Consider the following 21,940-nt stretch of genomic DNA (forward strand, 5'->3'; position numbering starts at 1 on the left):
GGCTAAAGAACTACAGAATGTAGAGGGATGCTCTGAAGTTTGATGATGTTAATAGTAGGAGACCAGGGCTTAATTTATTTGGGGGAGGGGCCATAGGCCATTTTGTTTCCCTTGTATCCCACCTCCTTTCCTTGTCAGCACAAAAAGTACCTAGGACAACCTAATTCATCTGCTCTGTTTTTCTCTTTCCAACCCTAGCATGGTCCAAGACATTTTGGGGGAGTGAAGGAGAAAGAAAGGGAGGTGGGGAAATAAAGGAAATGGAAGGTAGGGAGAGACCAGGTTGCTTAATAGTCACTGAAGTATTCATACTCTCGTATCATATTTCTTGTTCCCTTGGTGAGTACCCCAAAGGGTCAGAATGCTAGGTCATTCACCTCTGATTCAGGAAAAGGTCAGATACATAATAAAAGAGGAGTCCAAGGAGCAAGATTGAATTAGGAAGCTGGTTTGGGCAGAAAACTGGTGGGTAAGGTAGGCCATGCTCTTTATGACTCACCAGTGTGAATACTTATATACTATCTGTCTCTACACCTAAGGAATTTGAGAGGCACCAGTGGTTGTGTGACCTTCAGTGACCTTGTCAATTTATCCCTAAAGGGAATTAAATTGAGAACCATGAGAATTGCTTTTAAAAAAAAAAACAAAACCAACCCAAGACATTGTTTTCAAGAGGCATCTTAAACTTAGTAGTAGTATTGGTTTAAATTTTCCTTTCCTTTCCTACCTTAATTCCTAATCTGCTGCAATACAGAATAGCTAGAACAATTTTTTTAAAGCCATTATAAATTAAGACACTAAACTAAATCTCTTCTTTTGTATTTGATTGGGTAACTAGCTTTTCAGTAAATCTGGTTTCTATCTACTTTCCATTTCCTTTGCACAATTCTACTAGAAGCGTTTGAGCTCTTTGGCATAGCCAGTGAATGTTCAATTAGCTTACTTCAGTCTCATCAGCTAAAATTCACAGTTGGAAATCATTCTTTGCCCTTGTGCTGCTTTTGAGCACAAATTCTTTTACATTTCTGTACTTTAAAATTTAACAAATAGTTAACGTGGATTGTGGCATTTTAAATGCTTTTTGCAAAGGTGAGCCCCAGGATGAATTAAATTATTACTTAATGTTGGTTCTCAGGTTCTCCTCTCCCACTTGGCTCTTCTTGGCAAGCCAAATCAGAAGGTCTTCTGAGCCTGGTCTTAAGTCTCTACCTCTTCTGGCAGATACCTGGAACTGAGCTTATCTTTGTATATATTCACCTTAAAATTTTCATCCTCATTTTGAGGTAGGGGTTAGTGATTTCAGCTTCTAGCTGGAATCCTAAATGTAAAGTTTGTTTGGTAGGCAATCTGTAGATTAGGACAGTCACAAGCTTACCGTCATGTTTTGTTCACCCCTTTCCTCATGCTCATGCACACATGCACACAGTCTTCACCCCCAACTGCTTCATAGATGTTGTCATATTATGCTCAAAAGTACTTATTTTTCTAATTATACTATATGGAGTAGTCCTAATCATCACGGGGAAATAAAAATGTTCCCAATGGAGGGAGCAATTTGATTAAATTATATCATTCCCCTTTCCCCTAGGGGACCATACTTAGGGTTGTATATAGAACCTTTGAGATCAGCTAGCTTAATCTCACCTTACAGAATTGGAAATAGCCCCAGAAAGGTTAAGGGACTTCTCTAATATCACACAGCTAATTAATAGCAGAGCAGGACAAAATAGAGCTTAGGTCACCTGACTTTAATTCAGTGCTCTTGACTGTCTTATAGGTTGAATTCTTCTACATCATTTCCAGAGGTGTGGGTATTTATGTATTTGTTACAGTACTCAATTGAAAATGGCTTTCATTAGCAAGCAAAAAATTTATAATAAAGGGGGCCAAATTTGAATTATTATGGTATGAGAGTGAGCTTTCAGGTAATGATGCAAAAGGCTTAAAATAGAGGCTTTGGTACATGGTACATTGGCTCTCTTAAAAGAATCATCTGTCTGTTGTAAAGGCTAATGAAGTATGAAGGTCCCAAAAAGAAGACAACTGTTTTCTGCTTTGCCTTTTGTTTATAAAAGAAAGAAAGGAAAAAAAAGCATCCTACTTGTCAAATCCCAAATTTCAATAAGACCAAAAGGTAGAAAACTTTGTTTTATGTAAATTCAAATTTGCCTCATTATAATTGGTATTTGGTTACATGAAGACTTATAACTATGGTATACCAAGGGAGAACTTTTTTGTTGTTGTTTTGGGCTTTTTGATTGCTAACCTCTGAAGTATTTTCATATGTATAGTTTGATGTAGGAATACACCAGTCATTTTAGTTACAAGTGTTTTCAGTTGTTTGGTATTTGTTAGTTTGATAAATTTAACTTTGAAAATAATTCAAAGAATATGAGTCACAGTTATTTGTAAATAGGGTTTGATTTTAGTTACTTAACTAGGAGTTGATTTAATATTTCTTCGTTCCAGATTCCATTGTTTCAGGCTCACCCACAGTTGAAGCAGTGCGTACGTCAAGCAATTGAACGTGCTGTCCAAGAGCTTGTCCATCCAGTAGTGGATCGATCAATTAAGATTGCCATGACTACTTGTGAACAGATTGTCAGGAAAGACTTTGCACTGGATTCTGAGGAGTCACGCATGCGGATAGCGGCTCATCACATGATGAGGAACCTGACTGCTGGCATGGCTATGATAACTTGCAGGGAACCTTTACTCATGAGCATAGCTACCAACTTGAAAAACAGCTTTGCCACAGCACTACGAGTAAGTGTAGAAATAAGGTAGTAAGTAAGACTTCTCTTTAAATCTAATTGAGATTCATTTTCTTTTAAAAAAAAAGTTTCATTTTGTGTGCTTCTGTTTTGGTTATGTGCAACAACAGCAGTGAAAATAGATTCTTTTCTTAATTACATGTTGGAGACTAGTTTTGGGGCTACAAGGTGGGGGGGCGGTCCTGGCTGTGTCTCATTGACTCTTGTATTTAGCGATCAACTTTCTTCAACTAATAGTCTTGAAATTTACTGTTGACAATTGTGACTTCGATGCTAATGTACTTCGTGGAAGTTTCTTTTAACTGCTTAAAAAATTGCTTAATTGGCAATTGAGGATTTTTGAGTTTTAAACTATTTTCTTGGTATAAAGTAACTTTTAAAAATATAAATACCATAAATGTTTTGACTCAGTTACTCAAGCAATTTCTAAATTCAGTGGGAAAATGGCAAGAAAGCTATAACATTTTATCCTTTTGTGTAGGCTGCATCCCCGCAGCAGAGGGAAATGATGGAGCAGGCAGCAGCACAGCTAGCTCAGGACAATTGTGAATTGGCGTGCTGCTTTATTCAGAAAACTGCAGTAGAAAAAGCAGGTCCAGAAATGGATAAGAGGCTAGCAACTGTAAGTGCTTTGACATCTGCCTTTTTAAGAGCTCTCTGTAAAGTAATACTTCCTAAAAAGAACCTTCTAACAAAACTAACCTAGTAAGACTTTTGTTTGTAGGAATTTGAGCTTCGAAAACATGCAAGGCAAGAGGGGCGCAGGTACTGTGATCCTGTTGTTTTGACGTACCAGGCTGAGCGGATGCCGGAGCAGATCAGACTGAAGGTCAGGATTCATAGCCTTTTCTCTTTCCCCTTGCACGCTTTTCCTGTAGAAGTAGAATGGTAATTTGGAATGGGATGGGAAAGGGATGCTCCCTTTTTACTTGAATCACCTGCTGCTCCCAAGTTATCTGTAAAGGACTTAACTATTGGCAACTTTAGATGGAATTGACCTAAGTCCTCTCACAATCGGAAGAGTGTTTAAGTATTTAAGTCACCCACTTTTTGGAATTTATTTTCTAGTTTATTCCTACTTTTGTCTCCTTCTAGTCATGTCTTCTAGTGTTTATATGGTTTTTAGTGCTCGTTCCCTGTTAGCGTGATAGGAAGGTGAGAATCTGGTTACTTAGTAGATTTACGGCTCATATTTCCAATAAAGGCTTTTCCTTTGGTATAACTGTTTATTAAATTTGTAGACAGGTGATTCAGACTAATAAAGATGTGGAATCTTTTATTTTTTCCAAAAAGGTTGGTGGTGTAGACCCAAAACAGCTGGCTGTTTATGAAGAGTTTGCACGTAATGTTCCTGGCTTCTTGCCTACCAATGATTTAACTCAGCCTACAGGATTTTTAGCTCAGCCTATGAAGGTAAGTTGTTGACTTTACTTGAGTTGAAACTTTAATCGTGATGAATATGAATATATCCCATTAGCTACTTCTTGGACTACTTGGTTTTTGGAACCTTAATTTTGATGATTAAAAAAATTGTTTTCCATCACTTTGTCGTCATTGTTCAGCCGTTTAAGTAGTGTGTGACTCTTCCTGACCCCTTTGTCGGGGATTTTCTTGGCAGAGATACTGGAGTAGTTTGCCATTTCCTCCCACAGCTTATTTTACAAATGAGGAAATCAAACCAAACAGAGTGAAGTGACTTGTCCAGGGTCACACAGTTAGTGTGTGTCTGAGACCAGATTTGAACTCAGGAAAATATCTTCCTGATTTCAGGCCTGGTACTATCCACTGTACCATCTAGTTGCCCTTTCCATCACTAGTTCAATCATATGGATTTTTCTAATCTGAAAGTAATGCATGCATCACTGGACTTGAAATTATAATTCATACTTTCAAGTCTTAGCCACCATCTGTTTTAAAATTAATTTTTTTTTGGTTGAAATATGTATTCTTTAATTAAAATTTTTTAACATTCGTTTTTTTTAATATTTGAGTTCCAAATTCTTTTTCTCCCCTCTCTACTCCCCCCTTTCTTTAAGATAGTAACTTAATGTATGTTATACATGTACAATTATATAAAATGTTTTCATATTACTGTGAAAGAAAACACTGGACCCCCCCCCCCCAAAAAAAAAAAACCACTAAGAAAAATAAGGTTAAAAAAAAAGTATGCTTCAATCTGCATTCAGATGCCATCAGTTCATCTTTGGAGGTGGGTAGCATTTTTCTTAATAAGTCCTTCAGAATTGTTAGGTTATTGTATTGCTGAGAATAGCTAAGTCATTCACAGTTGATCATTGTACATTATTGCTCTTACTTTGTACAATGTTTTCCTGCTCATTTCACTTTGCATCAGTTTATGTAGGTCTTCCCAGGTTTTTCTGAAACTGTCCTGCTGGTAATTTCTTATAGTATAATAGTATCCCTTCAATTTCTAATTCTTTGCCACCACAAAAACAGCTGCTATAAATATTTTTGTACAAATAGGTTCCTTTCCTTTTTTTGAAATTTTTTTAATATAAATTTCTTCTTAGTTTTCAACATTCACTTCGTAAGTTTTAAATTTTCTCTGCCTCCCTCCTCTCCTCCCTCCCCAAGATAGCATGCAATCCAATATAGGCTCTACATACACATTTTAAAAAAAATTAACAAGTTATTTTACTTATTTTTAGTTTTCATCATTCACTTCCATAAGTTTTAAATCCACCCCACCCCAAGAGAGCATGCAATCCAATATAGGCTCTACATATGCATTCTTATTAAACATATTCACATTTGCCATGTTGAATAGAAGAATTAGAATGAATGGGAGTAACCATGAGAAAGGAAAACAAAACAAAAAAAGAAAATAGTCTTCTTCGATCTGCATTTAGACTCCATATTTCTTTTTCTGGATATGGATGGCGTTTTCCATCATGAGTCTTTTGGAATTGTTTTAGGTTCTTGCATTGCTGAGAAGAGCTAAGTCTATCAAAGTCATTGGGCAATGTGGCTGTTACTGCGTACAGTGTTCTCCTGGTTCTGCTCACTTCACTCAGCATCAGTTCATATAAGTCTTTCTAGGTTTTTCTGAAGTCTGCATTTGTGAAATGAGCCTAGCCTTCAACTCTCGACCAGCTCTCTGACTTTGCCCTAATAAGCTGACTTCTGTGTGCCCTGGACTTTTTTATCTGTGGAATAGGAACAGTAGGTGGTATTACCCACACGCTCTCAGTATTTTCTGAGGAATGTGCCTTATAAATGAAAACTGCTATTATTTCTGGTCATAAAACAGTATTTTTCTGTCTAATTAGACATTAGTATGGTAAGGCAATGATAAATATGTGCTGTGATGGTACATTTAGGGCACTGTCATTTATGAAGGTTTTCTGCTTCTCTTGAAACAGCAAGCTTGGGCTACTGATGATGTAGCACAGATCTATGAAAAGTGTATCACGGAACTGGAGCAGCACCTGCATGCCATCCCTCCAGCCTTAGCCATGAACCCCCAGTCTCAGACTCTCCGGAGCCTTCTGGATGCTGTTGTAATGTCACGAAACTCTCGGGATGCTATTGCTGCCCTGGGCTTACTGCAGAAGGTCAGCTGATTGGTGTAGTCAGATAGGCTTTATCCTAATGAAAATCTTTCCTGTTTATTGACTTAATAGTAATCACACATTTGAGTGGGATTTTTCCCTGTATAGAGTCAAGCATTAAGTATTCCATATAGATTTTTAAAATAGAGATCAGCTTTGGAGTTACATCAGTACAGTTAGGGACTTCAAAATCATCCCTTTGGAGAAGAGTGGGGGGTATAAAGGTTAAAGAAGTGGGAAAGATAAGGAGGGATAAGTTAGACAGTAATGTCGCCAGAGCCTTAGTTAGGCAGGAGAGAATTTGTACCAGGACAGAAGACAGATGGCCTTCTCACTGGAATGAAAGTAATGTAGAGACTGTTATTGGGCAGCTACTGTGTACTAGGAGCTGAGGATACAAGCACAAAGAAATAAGCCTTACGTTCTAACAGGGAAACAAACACATCTCTAAATGGAAGCAGAATATAAAGAAAATTCAGAGTAGGGAGGGAGGAGGGCAGCAGCAGTTGGGGGGTTCAGGAGAGGCATCAAACAAGGATTCCTCTTTCCCTTCAGGTCCCCACTCAAGCACTACCTTTTGTGGGGTGGAGGTGAGGAAAAGTGTATTTCGTATTTGCAGTCAGTGCAAAAAGGCAAAGAGATGAGAAATATATGGAGCGTTGTGTGTGAGGAACAGTCTAGTTTGGCTGGATCACAATGGAATAAGAGGGGAGAGAGTACCTGTCAAATATGGACAGATAGGTTGGGGCTTTAAAAACCAAATAGAGGAATTTGGATTTTATCTTTATGGTGGGAGGGAACTACTGACAGAGTTAGATCTGCTCAGAAGGGAAACTACTTTGGCAGCAATGTTTTGGTTGGATTGGATCAGGGAGAGACTTGACACAGATGACACTCAATTAAGAGGCTTTTGTAACAATTCAGGGAAGTGGTGATGAGGGCTTAAATTCAGGTGGTAGCTGTGCGATGGAGAGATGATATGGAGGAAGAACCAAATTTGGCAACTGATGGGATACATGAGGTGAGTGACTGAGGAATCAAGAAAGATTCTAAGGTGATCAACTTGAGGGACTGGAAAGATGTTCGTGCTTTTGACAGAAAAAGATGTGTGGGTTTGGGCACAAAATTCAAGGCGCATGATATGAAGCAGATGTTGTTTAAATAGATCAGGGTGGAAACGGTATTTAAAGGTAAAACACAAGGCATGCAAAAGGATGTTAGGGAGAACCTTATGACTCACTAATAGACAAATCTTTGGAATAAGTTGTGGTTTGAGGGTAGATTTTGTTTCTGGCTGTACGTACATGTGGCATGCTGATTTTATTCCTGTTCTGTAGGCTGTAGAGGGCTTGCTAGATGCCACAAGTGGTGCAGATGCTGACCTGCTGCTACGTTACCGGGAATGTCACCTCCTTGTACTGAAAGCATTACAGGATGGCCGTGCCTATGGGTCTCCTTGGTGTAACAAACAGATCACAAGGTCAGTAGCGAGATGCAAGAGGAGAGTTTGAACTGTGTTTGTCCTGCATGCGTCCAAAGTTTTTAAGTGTCCCCTAGACAATCCTTTGGCACGAGGTGAAATAGGATAGTGTACAGACTAATTATTGACTTCTCTTTCAGAAATGCTGAAAATTGTTTAATCAGTAAATTTTTTAAGCTTCTTATGGAATAGGGAAAAGAGACATTTTGCAAGCACATTGTAGCTTACTTAATAATGAGCAAATGCTTTGACTGTAGCATTCCCTATTTAAATAATTTTATGCAGAAACTTCTATACAGGACTTGATGTAAAGCCATTCTTTGAACAAAGATTCATTTTCTTACTGTGGGTAGAGTTTTGTTAGGTGCTAGGGGTGGGAGGAGAGATACAAAGGTTAATTGAGGCACACAGTCTGTCTTTCCTTCGTGGAGCATAAGATATCTGTCATACCAGAAAAAGAAACAACTCTAACATACCCATCAATGAAATTAGCACGTGGTTGTGTAAATATTGGGGAGTGGGATCAAAGAATTCATTAAGGACATAGCATTTGAGGTGGACTTTAAAGGGTAGAGAGGAGCCCAGCACGTGAAGAGCACTGCCAGAAGGAAGCCATTCCTAGTACAGAGACCGGCATGAGCAGAGGTGTGGCAGTGGGTCAGAGCATGGGCTGAGTCTATTGTGATTATACTGAGTTCCCTTAAAAATGTGAAAGGCCGTTGTTGACTTGCTGGTATCCCAGGTTTCTTGAATTTGGAACACATTTCCTTTTTAGGTCTAAAAGTGGTCCTTTATTTGCCTCTTCTTTAGTATCCAGTATACTAATCCCAGGTCAGTAAAACCAAATTTTAACTTTTCTAGGTGCCTGATTGAGTGTCGCGATGAGTATAAGTATAATGTGGAAGCAGTAGAGCTGTTGATTCGCAACCACCTAGTTAATATGCAGCAATATGATCTTCACCTGGCTCAGGTAAAGGGGGGGAGGGGCTGTCTTACCTGAACTAAGTTGGAGAATTTCTCCCTTGGGGAGCCTTTCTGCCCAGACTGCTGCCCTGCTAATTTCCTGGTTTGCTTCTTACCAGTCAATGGAGAATGGTTTGAACTACATGGCTGTGGCATTTGCTATGCAGTTGGTGAAGATACTGTTGGTGGATGAAAGGAGTGTGGCCCATGTGACTGAAGCAGATCTGTTTCATACCATTGAGACGCTGATGAGGATCAACGCTCACTCCCGAGGAAATGCCCCAGAAGGGTGAGGACCACACAGTTCAATTTTAATTCTGCTGCGTCGCTTTATTTACAACATTTAGGAGACTTCAGAGCAAAGCATAACCTTGCTACCAAACAGACTTTTGTGCCTTACATTGGTCCCTGATCTCAGTGGCGGGTCTGGTCTTACCAGTGTGTGACCACCCAGAGAACATAGAGGCAGTAATGTAGAGGAACTATGCTAATGAGTGATGTATCAGAAAAGAGATGGGCACTGCCTTTGGGGAGTCTTTGGGGTGCTGTGCTTGTGGGATCAGAAGTGCCTCATACAACCCTCATTCTGCATTTCTTGCCCCAGGTTGCCCCAGCTGATGGAAGTGGTGCGGTCAAACTACGAGGCTATGATCGACCGTGCACATGGGGGCCCCAACTTCATGATGCATTCGGGCATCTCCCAGGCCTCTGAGTATGATGACCCCCCGGGCCTCCGGGAGAAGGCAGAATACCTGCTGCGGGAGTGGGTGAACCTCTACCACTCTGCAGCGGCTGGCCGAGATAGCACCAAAGCCTTCTCTGCGTTTGTTGGACAGGTAGAGCTTTTGGAGAGAAAGGTGCTTTTTATTCGGCATAAGTGGGGTGTGGCGCTTCCGATGTCACTGATGGCCAGGAAACAGCTAGTGTAGTCAAGGAATGTTGTTATTTCTCTGTTTATGTGGGTACTTTCAGCAATGTCCTAGTTTGTTAGAGGTAGGATATGATTAATCAAATGCTGGCTAATGAGACTGCTGAATAAATCTAGCCACAGGTGTGCTTTATTGTGAGATCCTTAACAGCCCTGAGCACATGAGGAAAATAGGGCACTTAATGGGGTTATGGGCTAATTTTAATTTTCTGAGTTACAATTCACCAAAGCAAAACCTTAATCTGTACCCTCACTAAAACAAAACCAAAATACTTAAGATTGGCAGTGTATTTACTGGCACGAAAACTTTAGCTTATTCTACACTAAATTTAAGCAGATTGGTTTTAGGAAGTGATTTTTGATATTGAGTCAGATTTGTTCTAAATTGGAACTTAACTGGAAGTGTCAAGAATAGGGCATTGCCTGAGAGCAGGGTTAGCAGAGGATAATAAGACTTTGATGATTGACCGTGTCCAGTGAAAAGGAGAAATGCAGTTGTTTACTTCCATAGTGTAAGATAAATTTCCATGTTGCTTATGCCCACGGGGTATTTCTAACATTTTTTTTTCAAGGGGCCTAGCTGCCAAGTTAATATTCACAGCCTTCATGTTACCCAGTAACAGCTTAGTAAGAAGGATCCCTTTTCTGAGAGATCCCTGCAGGTTCTCGAATAGAACTGTCAGCTTCCTTTCTTTGGCTTCTTGTTCTGCTTTCCAAGTTAAGAAATCCCACCACCAGGTAGAGGTCAGGTGAGGTCACGTGTTGGTTAGTGATAAGGCATGTCGTAGTTTTAGTTTTTAATAAATTAAAAATGCAATTTATTTTGCAAGGTTACATGCCAATACTACTTTGTGGTAAACTTTATTCTTCAAATCCCAGGAAGGGATCATCTATAAAATCTCCCTCATCTAGGGAATGAGTAAAATGGATCCCAAGAGAAGCTGTTGTTGCCAATTTTATGGCTTTTCATGTGGACAGAAGCACTGGGAATCCATTTCCTTTGTTGCATTTCATGAATACGGCACCCGTCACGTGTTTGCACTGACCTGTCCTCCTTTTCAAAAAGACAATACCTGTTGCATTTTAAATTATTTTAATGTCATTTCCTGTTTATGTTGTTCCTTTTGATTTTTGCAATAGTATCTTCTTCCAAAGCAATCTTCCAAAACAATCTACTTCCTCTACCTCCCAAACAAAACATACACAGAACTAGACACTATATTCTATGTGGTTATGTTGCAGTGTGGCACTTTGACATCTGCCTTTATTTACTTTTCTTGCTTATCTGTTTTTAGTATATTAAAAATAAAGTCCAGTCCTTGGGGTTTTTCTTTGTTGTAGCTGTAATGCTTGGGGCAAAAGTTTTCCTTTATTAGCTGAATTAATTTAACCCGATCCTGCTTTGCCTCAAGCCAGTGTGCAATATAATTTGCAAGGCCCTTTTCTTGTTTGAGTCAGTTAGATTTTTCTTCTTTTTTTTGCTTGTATTATGTGCTTGTGATTGTTAGTATGTGTCCAGCTATATTAATGCAATTTAAAAATGAACCCCCTTTTCCATATGCTTCTCTTAACTTCACTAAAGTCATTTTGAAATTAATATGGGGTTCCTAAAAACAGTCATCAGCTAAGGCATTTCGATGATAAATCAAAAATAATCTCTAAGAAGTTTATACTGTTAATCTGAAATTCCTGTAATGCTCCCAGGATGACAGGACTTGATTTAATAAGTTAATTCTTGGTAATTTTCATAGCATGCTGTGCAGGTAACTATCATTCTAAAGATGCCATATTTGCCGCCACCCTTAATTTCTATGTTCTCTGTGCCCCATTAAGTTTGGGCTAGTAGCTAGAAGAGGTGGTAATTTGATATTTAAGGTGGAAAAACCTTCCCCATGTAGAATCTGATACTGAAGTTGGGGATTTTTATGTAAGAAGAAATGACATTCCTTATTTTTGGAAACTGTAAATCTGAAGTCATTCCAGTGTCTGGAATTGTGGTGCAGAGGTGACCTTGGATTCTCAGAGGCTCTGTCAATGGGATTTACTTTCTGGCAGGTCCACACAGTTTGTGGAGGCTCCAGCAATGCTGACAATGGGCTCTGTAACTGAACTCAGGCTGGCCTCCAGGTGATGAGCACCGGCACCCCAACTATTGGAAAGAGTTTTCAGACAGGGGAGAGAGCTTATGATTGTCATCTGTGGATTATTAAGACTTCAGACTTTTTTAAATTGTTGAAGCAATCTTAAAAACTGCTTTTTGGATTGTGTTGTCTTTGTATTTAGGTCTCATTTCTTGTCCCCATGACAGATGCACCAACAAGGAATCCTGAAGACTGATGACCTCATAACAAGGTTTTTCCGTCTGTGCACTGAAATGTGTGTTGAAATCAGCTATCGAGCTCAGGCTGAGCAGCAGCACAATCCTGCTGCCAACCCTACGATGATCCGGGCCAAGTGTTACCATAACCTGGATGCGTTTGTACGGCTCATTGCACTGCTGGTCAAGCACTCAGGGGAGGCCACTAACACAGTCACCAAGATCAATCTGTTAAACAAGGTTGTCTGTCCTTCTTGACCCATCAGCTGACATATACTGTTTGCTATGGAAAGTGTTCTTTGCCTCTGGCTAGTTAATGAATGCTATTGTAGTCATCTGATAGTTGTCATAAAGAAAGCACATCATTTCTGATCGACGTGATCATTTCCCAGCTCCAGTAATTTCACTTAAATTGTCTTACCAAATAATAGACCCTTAAGTGAGAGTAGATAGATACTCCTTAAAAATTAGGCATTTAGAGCAGGACACTGATTTCTGAAAGTTCAGACTTCAAGTTTTGCTTCTAGATGGGAAATTATTAGACTTAATATATATTGGATATTTTATTCCCCTGTTCCACAAAGGCCGGGTTTAGGAATCCTGTGTGGCTCTTGACCTTACTGGTTATATAGTTAATGAATGTAGGTTCATTAGCTCAAACAGTGTTAAGTGTGTTTAGCCAGATAGAAGTCTGTGTCCTGAAGTAAAATCCTTCCTGTTACGTTTAGTTTCATAGGTTGTCACTAGTATATAAAAGCCAGGTAGTCAAATGTCAGTGAGCCAATGTTTAATTTGGTTTTGTTTTTTGCATCTGTTGAAGAGTTTGGGCAAAATAATTTGTTTAAGAGGTGCTCACTGTTCATGAGGAATATATAGCAAATTGTTTAATCCAAACTTAGCCGAGTCATTTTTTTTTCTATGGAGTGCAAGTGGGACTTCAGGAATGTATGTTTAAAAAACCTGGCTACAGGGGAAAAGTTTATGTAAGAGACCTGTTCTGTGATAAAGTACTGACATGCTTGTCCACTCATTTTTAGGTTCTTGGTATAGTAGTGGGTGTCCTTCTACAGGATCACGATGTTCGACAAAATGAGTTTCAGCAACTTCCCTACCACCGAATTTTCATCATGTTGCTCTTAGAACTAAATGCTCCTGAACATGTGTTGGAAACCATTAATTTCCAGACACTGACAGCTTTCTGGTAGGTGCTTGATCATAACATTTAATAGGTTGTTTTGGTTATGTCACTACTTTAGTATGATTTTTGGTAGTATTTATCTTGGTAGTTTGTCATAGATAATTTGCAAAGAGGTGAAACCACTTTTCCATATTAGCCAGTATTCTGAAATTAACTTTTGGGGGTACCACTGCAATATTTATTTTGAACTTTTTACAAACTGTACTTGTAGCAAAGGTGTGTTAATGATTTTTTTTTTTCCTTCTAGCAATACATTCCACATCTTGAGGCCTACTAAAGCCCCAGGCTTTGTGTATGCCTGGCTTGAACTGATCTCACATCGGATATTTATTGCAAGAATGCTGGCGCACACACCACAGCAGAAGGTGTGGCTGTAGTCTGTCTCCTACAGATGAAGATAGTAATGAATCATATGGGGTCAGGACTTAGGGCAGATTTCTCTTAGCTAGCTGATTGGGGGTAGTGTTGGCAGGCTTTTCTTTGAAGGGTTGTAGGTAGAATTAAGTTGTTTTCATTTTATTTCATTCCATTAAACAATGTAATCTGTGTGGGAGTAGTATTTTACAGATGAAGTAATGGAGGCTGAAAGGTGGTGACATTAACCTACATTCTCTCAAATAGCAGTTATCAGATTGGAACACAGTTCTTCTATTTCCAAGATTAGCTCTTTCCATCATATTGTTACTGGCCCTCATTCTCTTCAAACAAAAGATTACGTACCTTCTCTGTTTAACAAAGCCTTTTTGGGGAGACACAAAATTGGTTAAGTTACGTAAAAGTACAAGACAGAATGGGACCAAGTGCTAAATCACTCATGACATATTGGCTTCATAATGAAGGATGAGGAAGGATGAGGTTTCTGTCCTGGGACCATAGGGTTTTTAAGGGAATGTTAGAGTGCCATTTCATGTTTGAAGGAGCCTGAGGCCTAGAGGAAAGTGGCTTATCCACGGTCACTTAGGTAGTTAGAAATATGAGGCTATTGGAACCAAGGGACTCCAAATAGAATGCTCTTTGGCCAGGGCTTTCAGATGATAGCAGAAATTTCCTCCAGGATATAGAAGTAAGCAGAGTGTTAAGAAACTCCTTTGGTGTATCTGCCTTCGTCCTGTAGGATTTAAAGATATCAGAGTTGATGGGAGTTGAGTTGAAGATTGAACAAGTATCATTTCAGTAGGATGGGAGGAGGGAAAAGGGCATTTTAGGAAGAAGTATGCACAAAGTTCGACTGAAATGGACTCTGCCAGTCCATTCTGTTTAAGGTGTGACTTGAGCAAGGAAAGAGTGGCAATCAAGAATGGGGTCAGACTTGGTGGCAGGGGTGGGGGGTGGGGGGTGGGGTGGCCAGGGCAGGACGGTCAGAGACTGGAGTAGGAGGAAGCTGTTGAGAGGATTTTATAATGATCCAGGCATGGATTAGGTCTGGGAGGAGGAGGTTGTCTGGGTGAAACTTAAAGGGAGAGCCCAAATCAATTACCTGAATGTAGTGTGAAGAAGTCAGATTTAACTCTGGCTAAGGAGGCCTGGATGACTAGCATGATGTTGATAGGATTGTAGGTTTAAATACATTTCATTTCAGGTTGGAGGACATCCAAGTGGAAATACCTAGTTAGACTGACAAGAGATATTGTATTAAGAGGTTAGCAGATTTATCTGGGCTTGAGAGTAAGGTGCATAGTAACAAGAATCGTGACTGAATTAGCCCTGTTGTGAGGGAAGGAACTGAGACGAAGTAGTGACAGAAAAATCAAGATGGTCTCCAAGAAACTGTTACGCTAAGGAGGGAACTTCAAGCCTAGGAGGTCATCAATAGCTGGACCAGGAAGGACCTTGACTTGACTTCATTGGTTTGCTTCAGAACATCAGCCTAGCTGTAGAGTAGTGAGAGTAGTAAGGAAATAGATAAAAATGAAAGACTAAAGGAAGTAAGTCATTTTTCCTTTTGCCACAAACAGAATAGAACCATATTGTTAGTTTAATGTGGTAGGTAATTGGATAAAGTCAGGTTTCTGGTTTGTTTTTAAACAAGACCTGCCCATGTAAATAAAGGCAGTCTATGAAGAAGGGAATGCTCCTGATGAAATGGTGAGGGAAATTAAAGGTGCTGGCTCCTGGAGTTTGGGTAAGAGAAAATGGCGTTGACACCTAGATTTAGAGGTTAGAAGGTGAGATTGGTTGCACAGTTTTAGGAAATGGGACTGGGATTGGAAAGTTCCTTAAGATAGTCTAACTTTTGTTCTTAAGAAGTAGTTTCAGTATCTCACTAGCCCTTAGTTAAAGGCCAGTCACTTGGTTGGCCAAGGTTTTTAAACTATATGCTAGATTTTTAAAAGAGAGCATGGATTGTAGGTAGGAATTGTTAAGACACTTGTTGGAACCACCTTTTTCTTTCAGAGTAGGGAAAGCTAGGGACCCAGGCTAATAGTTTAAGGTAAATTATAATAAATAATTGTTCCTTAGCCTGTGAGTAATCCTTCTGTAGCCTGGGATTCCTTTATAAAGCTATCTAGTCAAGTGAGTGTTCGGGCTTTACATAGTTAATCACTCCCTTCTTTGTCTTGTCTCCTAGGGCTGGCCTATGTATGCACAGTTATTGATTGATTTATTCAAGTATTTAGCTCCTTTCCTTAGAAACGTGGAACTCAGCAAACCTATGCAAATCCTCTATAAGGTAATTTATTTTGGTTTGTCACATAGTTCTAAATCTTCTAAAGACTCAGTTTAAAGGGGGACCCGTAGAAATAGAGAATCATCAAAATGAAAGAGCAACCTCTTTTTAATGATTTCTAGATGTGTTATGAACATGTCATCATTTTGGTAGCAAATAATAATATGCTTTAATTATGATTCATCTCTTTTGAGTGAGAGTATAAGCTTTTCCTTTCACCTGAATCAAACTTGGAATAGGAATATATGTTTCATGTGTACCTGTACTCCCATGTATGCGTGTGTACATGTTTGTGTGTACACGTGTGTACGAATAAACACACGCGCACACACTCTCGTGTGTTCCGAACATGCCTGGTGCTGAAGCTGCTGACCTTTTTCACTTTTTCCTCTCCAAACCCTTTTCTCAATATACAGGGTACTTTACGAGTGCTGCTGGTCCTCCTGCATGATTTCCCAGAATTTCTTTGTGACTACCACTATGGATTCTGTGATGTAATTCCACCCAATTGCATCCAGTTAAGGAATCTGATCCTGAGTGCCTTTCCACGAAATATGAGGCTACCAGACCCATTCACTCCCAACCTGAAGGTAAAAAGCTGTAATGGTGGTAGCTCACAAGTAGGGAAGAGGCACCTCTTAACTCCTTTGGCACATTTGGAGCCAGGTGCTCAATGAATGAGTGAAAGATGGTGGATTGTGAGTCAATGAGTCCTCCCCCTCTGGGGGCATTGTGTGGTGGGAGGCTCTTTGGGCTCAGAGTCTACAGACACAGCAGTAATTTTAGGAGTTTAGTGTTGAAATGGGTACATTTTAGAACTATGTTGCTTTTCTTTGTGTCTAAGATGTCAGCATCGGCTCTTTCTGCTTTTGTCCTCAACAGGTGGACATGTTGAGTGAAATCAACATTGCTCCTCGGATCCTCACTAATTTCACTGGAGTGATGCCTCCTCAGTTCAAAAAGGATTTGGATTCCTATCTTAAAACTCGATCGCCAGTCACTTTCCTGTCTGATCTGCGCAGTAACCTACAGGTTAGATTGGCACGCTTCTTCAGTGTATTCAGTTCATTCCTCAGTGATTATACCATGCAGTGATCATGGTTGGTGCTTTTTAAATTTCTTCACTTCTGTGTTGCCTGGCAACTTGGTTTTAAATCAGTGCTTTCATAGAATCATCAAATCTGAAGTTTGAAGGGACCTAGAGGCCACCTAATCCCAGTCATATTTGAAGCCAAAGTCCCTCTATAACAAGTGATCATCCTAACTTTGCACCTAGTCAGGAGATGGGGAGGCCTCTTGGTACCAGAGGCAGTTCATTCCTCCTTTGGCCTTGATTACAAAGACTGATTAGATGTATTTTCAGTGTTGGTCAGATGAAATTTACCTGGGAATTATGCCTAATTAAGCATTTATAACTAGTCCGGTAGGGGTGGAGGAGGCGGCACTATACCATGCCCACTGCATGCTCAGTTCATGTGGAGTCAGATGCAGGTGCTGCTCTTACTTACAGGTGCCTGCCTTCCAGCTTTGTGAGGACACTCTAATTTCCTTAATGGGATACTTTGACTTTTGTCTCCCGTTTCCTGTCTCTTCTCTCCTGGAACCTTTCCTCTGTGTCTTCTACTCCTCCCGCACCCTCCCCCCCTTTTTTTTTTAAGGGGTTGATGCCAGCATTTGGAATGTTAAGATCACCTTAATTCTGTTATAGCTTAGTCTTGGCCAATGAAGGACATTGTTCAGGGATAGAGCTTTGATCATGTGGCCCCTCTATGTGCCTCAAAAATAGAGAGGTTTGGAAATTTCAGCAGTAAGGCAGCCTAATGAGGATACTTAGTGAAGGTTTAACTCGGGTTTTGCTCACTAGGTATCAAATGAACCTGGCAACCGCTACAACATCCAGCTGATAAATGCACTGGTGCTCTACGTCGGTACTCAGGCCATCGCCCACATCCACAACAAAGGCAGCACGCCGTCCATGAGCACCATCACTCACTCGGCGCACATGGACATCTTCCAGAACTTGGCTGTGGACCTAGACACGGAGGGTAAGTCAGTGGTGGGTGACAGTCACCCTTCTATCTGACCTTTAGGCAGTATGGAAATGGGCTTCATGTGTCTGTGAGGAAACTCAGAATTCTAATATGGGAATGTGTAGGCATCCTAAGGAAAGGTTCTCCTTTTAATCAAGCGTTGTTGACTGTAGAAGACAATAGACCTACAGGCGTCTGAACCTCCATTTCTCCTCAGCACATGCAAGGAAGGAGGTGGAAAAGAAAGTTAGGCTCAGTCATTGTGAATGATAGCATTTATTTGGTATCTTCCTTGATCAGGCATTAAAAAGTTCAGGAGAGCTTTCCTCACAATTCCCTAAGTACAAGTAGTCTGACTAGTGTCCCAGTTCTACAAAGGAAGACTGAGGCCTTGGGATGTCATCTTACTTGTGGTCACATAACTAGCAAACGCTGGAATTGTAACTCAAATGAAGGCTTTCACTAGTCCAGTGCCCTTTGCATTTCCTGACATGGTTCTGCCTGTGCATTCACGTTTTAGCTGGTTTCTTTGAAAGCTTTCTATAAAGTGAAATTAGAAAACCAAAAGCCAGAGTGCCTGGATGATTGGGAATGCATTCCCATGCTCAGCCCTTGAGTTAGCACATGGAGTCTTAAGTCTTACTCTTGTTTCCAGGTCGGTACCTCTTCTTGAATGCAATTGCCAATCAGCTGCGGTATCCCAACAGCCACACTCACTACTTCAGCTGCACCATGCTGTACCTTTTTGCAGAGGCCAACACTGAAGCTATACAGGAACAGATCACCAGGTGAAACTCATGCCATCTTATAGACTGGGAATGACTTGGGTCCATGATACGGTATCCAAGGAAGGGGGTCTGGGGATCAGTTTCAGGGGATCGATAAACTTGGATGGGAGAAAAATAACATCTTTATTTTCACTAACATTTTAACTGAGATTTATCATTTCTTTCAGTTACTTAAAGATCTTTTATTTTGAGAGGTCTATAGGCTTTACCAGACTGCCAGGCAGTTCTGTGATTCAGGGTTCAGAGCCTCTGTTCTAGACCATCATCCCTCACCCTCAACCCTGATCCACTGCTGTGTGAAAAGTGCAGATTAAATCTGAAATGACCCAGTTCGCAGAAATGGCAGTGGAAAAGTTGGATGAAATCTTTGTGCTCTCTTTTGGTTCTGTAACCTCCCCCCACCTCCATCTTTTACTACAGGGTTCTCTTGGAACGGTTGATTGTAAATAGGCCACATCCTTGGGGTCTTCTCATTACCTTCATAGAGCTGATTAAAAATCCGGCATTTAAGTTCTGGAACCACGAGTTTGTTCACTGTGCCCCAGAAATTGAAAAGTGAGTTGGTTGTGTGGTGTGATTTTTGAACTGGCAAGGGAAAAGTCAGGAGTGGAGACGTCTTTATTAAGAGAAACCTAACCAGGTCTATAGTATTTTTCCCCTCCTGGAGCAGGAATGGAGCCCATCCTCTGGTGGTCTTGACTTGGTTTGGGTATTTGGGGTGGAGCAGGGAGGTGTTCATGCCCCCATTGGAAAGTTCTCAACATTACATAGAGTATGTTTTTGAAATCTCAGAGATGTAAATAAGCCAGGACTGAGATTTCTGTTAACACATCCTGTTGTACAGTAGTGACATTTAGGCTGTAAGACTTTCCAAGTTGGGGCTGAGGGAACTTGTGCCAAGACTGCTTGGTAGCTCCCCTTGGGTGCTTTAGACAGGAACTGAACTCCTTCCTCCTAACTCCTGTCCCCTTTCCTTTAGGTTGTTCCAGTCAGTTGCACAGTGCTGTATGGGACAGAAGCAGGCTCAGCAAGTGATGGAAGGGACTGGTGCCAGTTAGATGGGCTGCCTCTTGCATTGTAAGCGTGCCAGCCGGGAGAGCCCATGCCGAGTTTCACAGACTGACTGAAGAATCCTTTTGGCTCTTCCTGACCTTTCCAGCCCCCTTGGTTCTTGGGTGTCCACCCTCGCCTCGGGGAAGAGTCTCCCATCTTTGTGGGCACGTTCCAAAGTTTAAACACATTTTTTTTTGACTCTTGGCCAAAATTTAGAAGATGCTGTGAATATCATTTTGAACTAGTGTAAATACATGGAACCGAAACCTTTGTCTGGACTTTTTGGGTTTGTGCAAATTGTGTTAAAAGGCAGGTGGATAAACTGGCGCCTGTTCAGCTTGTAATAAAGGGGCAGCTGCTGATGCCAAGCACTTGTCTAGGGCAGATCTCCTTGTCCTGACATTCCCGGACTCCCAAAGAATATTGAAAAGCCAGTTTAATATTATGTAACTTATTTTTTCTTTATGTGGACAGGGGACCTTTAAAATCACTAAGTTGTTAAAAATGTGGATGTGTTGGAATATGGGGTGCTATGGAATGGGGGTTGGGGGGCGGGTATGGGATTAAGGTCCAGTTTTTCCCCCTCTTTTCTTTATCCCCCCCCCTCGCCCCCCTTCTTTCCACCTCAAGCTGACAGCAGGGAACACCACAGTTGGAATAGCTTCTTCTGGAGAAGACATACTTTGGGCCCTATGGGACAGGGTCAGCTCTTGATCAAGAGAAAACAGACCAGGTCTATAGCATTCCCCCCCCCCCCCACCCCCTTCCTGATACTTGTAAATTGTGGGGGATGGGAAGGGGAAGGGAAACAAATCTATGAACTGCCCCCACCCCCACCCCACCCCCAATGGCCACACAGTCTAAGTTTGTAAAAAGAACAAAGGACCAATACAGCCCATTTTGTAAGGATTTTGAATGTTTTGTAAATGTATTGGTCCATGTGTTGTATTTTGTAGCCTTTATAGTTCCTGGGCTTTAGTTCTCCCACTTCTTGTATGTATATGCATACTGTAGTTATACATTAAAAGTCATGACATGCACTCTAGTCCACTGTGGCTTTCTCAGTAGTGGTCAGGGCTTGTGGCAAGGAAGGATTAACAACAACAGACAGTCCCTGCCCTGAACAGCCACAAGGCACAGACAGGGCGTATTTAGAATAGGACCCTGGCTCCATTTTGGATTTGAGAAATTTTAAGACTAATACCCTCAAGTGAGCAATCATTTTCCAAGTTAGTGTCTCCCTGTAAATGTCATTTGTCACTACAGATAGTAACACTGAATAGAGGCAATGAACAGCCTCTGTGAAGGGGTGTAATATTGAGATCTTGGAGTATAACTTTTTTTAAAAGCTTTTACTCTGGCAAAGCTCCTTGGCTTTATTTAGAAGGCAGGCAGTGCTGCTGTACCTTTCAGTATCTAGAAATGATCAGAAGGTCCACTAGCCCTCCACATTGTATGTGCACATCTTCACCCCCCTTAACAGCCTTAGGTATGGATGAATTCACTGCAGGACTTTTTTTTAAACAATCTAGTCTTAGGCCATGTATAAAATTTTTCTAAGCTGATTATGCTACCATCTAGACATTAAGAGGTCCTATATCTTCATAACAGTTGAAAGCCTAGTTACGGCAACTATGAATTAAAGTTTATTCCTGCAAATGATGCTAATGTAAAAAAAAAAAACAGTGCCACAGGTTTATATTTCATTACTTCGTGATCTAGAATTGGGAGATTAAGGTAGAAATGACCTAGGAAAATTAGTATTGGTTGTAGATTCAGAGGACCTGGATTCAACTCTTTCTGCTGACCCTTAACTACCTATGTGACTACCTTGGACAAGTCACTTAACTTTGCTGGACCTGAATGAAGGGAGGGAGTTGGACTAGATGTTCCCTGACTTATTCCAGCTCTAGATCCAAGACCCTTTAAAGCCTGATTCTTTCACTGGAAGCATTAGATTTGAGGAGGTGAATCCCTGACTTAAGCATGAATTCCAAGCAGTCATTTTCACTAAAGGCAGTTAGCAGTCACTTACAAAGAAAGCACTTTTGCACAGCAGCCCTGTAAAGTTAAGTAGTATGATCCTGACTCCCCCTGTAATTCCTTGTTTTCCTGTGCTCCAAAACACAGCACTTTTGCTTCCTTATTCCCCAAGTAAGATTTCAGTTG

At 40.6% G+C, this 21,940-nt stretch overlaps 1 protein-coding gene across 8 annotated transcripts in view; it reads left to right on the plus strand.

Moving 5' to 3' along the window:
* CNOT1 (CCR4-NOT transcription complex subunit 1) overlaps window positions 1–20,811 on the plus strand; it is a 96,853-nt gene extending 76,042 nt beyond the window's left edge. For 4 of the 8 annotated variants that reach the window (XM_036751929.1, XM_036751932.1, XM_036751930.1 and 1 more), the window contains exons 31-49: window positions 2,470–2,766; window positions 3,256–3,396; window positions 3,499–3,603; window positions 4,068–4,187; window positions 6,158–6,349; window positions 7,684–7,826; window positions 8,688–8,796; window positions 8,909–9,078; window positions 9,394–9,646; window positions 12,026–12,274; window positions 13,072–13,235; window positions 13,480–13,597; window positions 15,802–15,903; window positions 16,317–16,490; window positions 16,783–16,932; window positions 17,765–17,945; window positions 18,586–18,718; window positions 19,139–19,273; window positions 19,698–20,811. In XM_036751929.1, the coding sequence (XP_036607824.1) occupies window positions 2,470–2,766; window positions 3,256–3,396; window positions 3,499–3,603; window positions 4,068–4,187; window positions 6,158–6,349; window positions 7,684–7,826; window positions 8,688–8,796; window positions 8,909–9,078; window positions 9,394–9,646; window positions 12,026–12,274; window positions 13,072–13,235; window positions 13,480–13,597; window positions 15,802–15,903; window positions 16,317–16,490; window positions 16,783–16,932; window positions 17,765–17,945; window positions 18,586–18,718; window positions 19,139–19,273; window positions 19,698–19,776 (3,015 nt within the window). In that variant the 3' untranslated portion in view covers window positions 19,777–20,811. The remainder of the gene's footprint in view (window positions 1–2,469; window positions 2,767–3,255; window positions 3,397–3,498; window positions 3,604–4,067; window positions 4,188–6,157; window positions 6,350–7,683; window positions 7,827–8,687; window positions 8,797–8,908; window positions 9,079–9,393; window positions 9,647–12,025; window positions 12,275–13,071; window positions 13,236–13,479; window positions 13,598–15,801; window positions 15,904–16,316; window positions 16,491–16,782; window positions 16,933–17,764; window positions 17,946–18,585; window positions 18,719–19,138; window positions 19,274–19,697) is intronic. The other 4 variants (XM_036751936.1, XM_036751935.1, XM_036751937.1 and 1 more) reach the window with 2 other exon arrangements.
* The last annotated feature ends 1,129 nt before the right edge of the window (window positions 20,812–21,940 follow it).

The sequence above is a fragment of the Trichosurus vulpecula genome, chromosome 3 (genome assembly GCF_011100635.1).
Source record: "Trichosurus vulpecula isolate mTriVul1 chromosome 3, mTriVul1.pri, whole genome shotgun sequence".
Classification (NCBI taxonomy): domain Eukaryota; kingdom Metazoa; phylum Chordata; class Mammalia; order Diprotodontia; family Phalangeridae; genus Trichosurus; species Trichosurus vulpecula.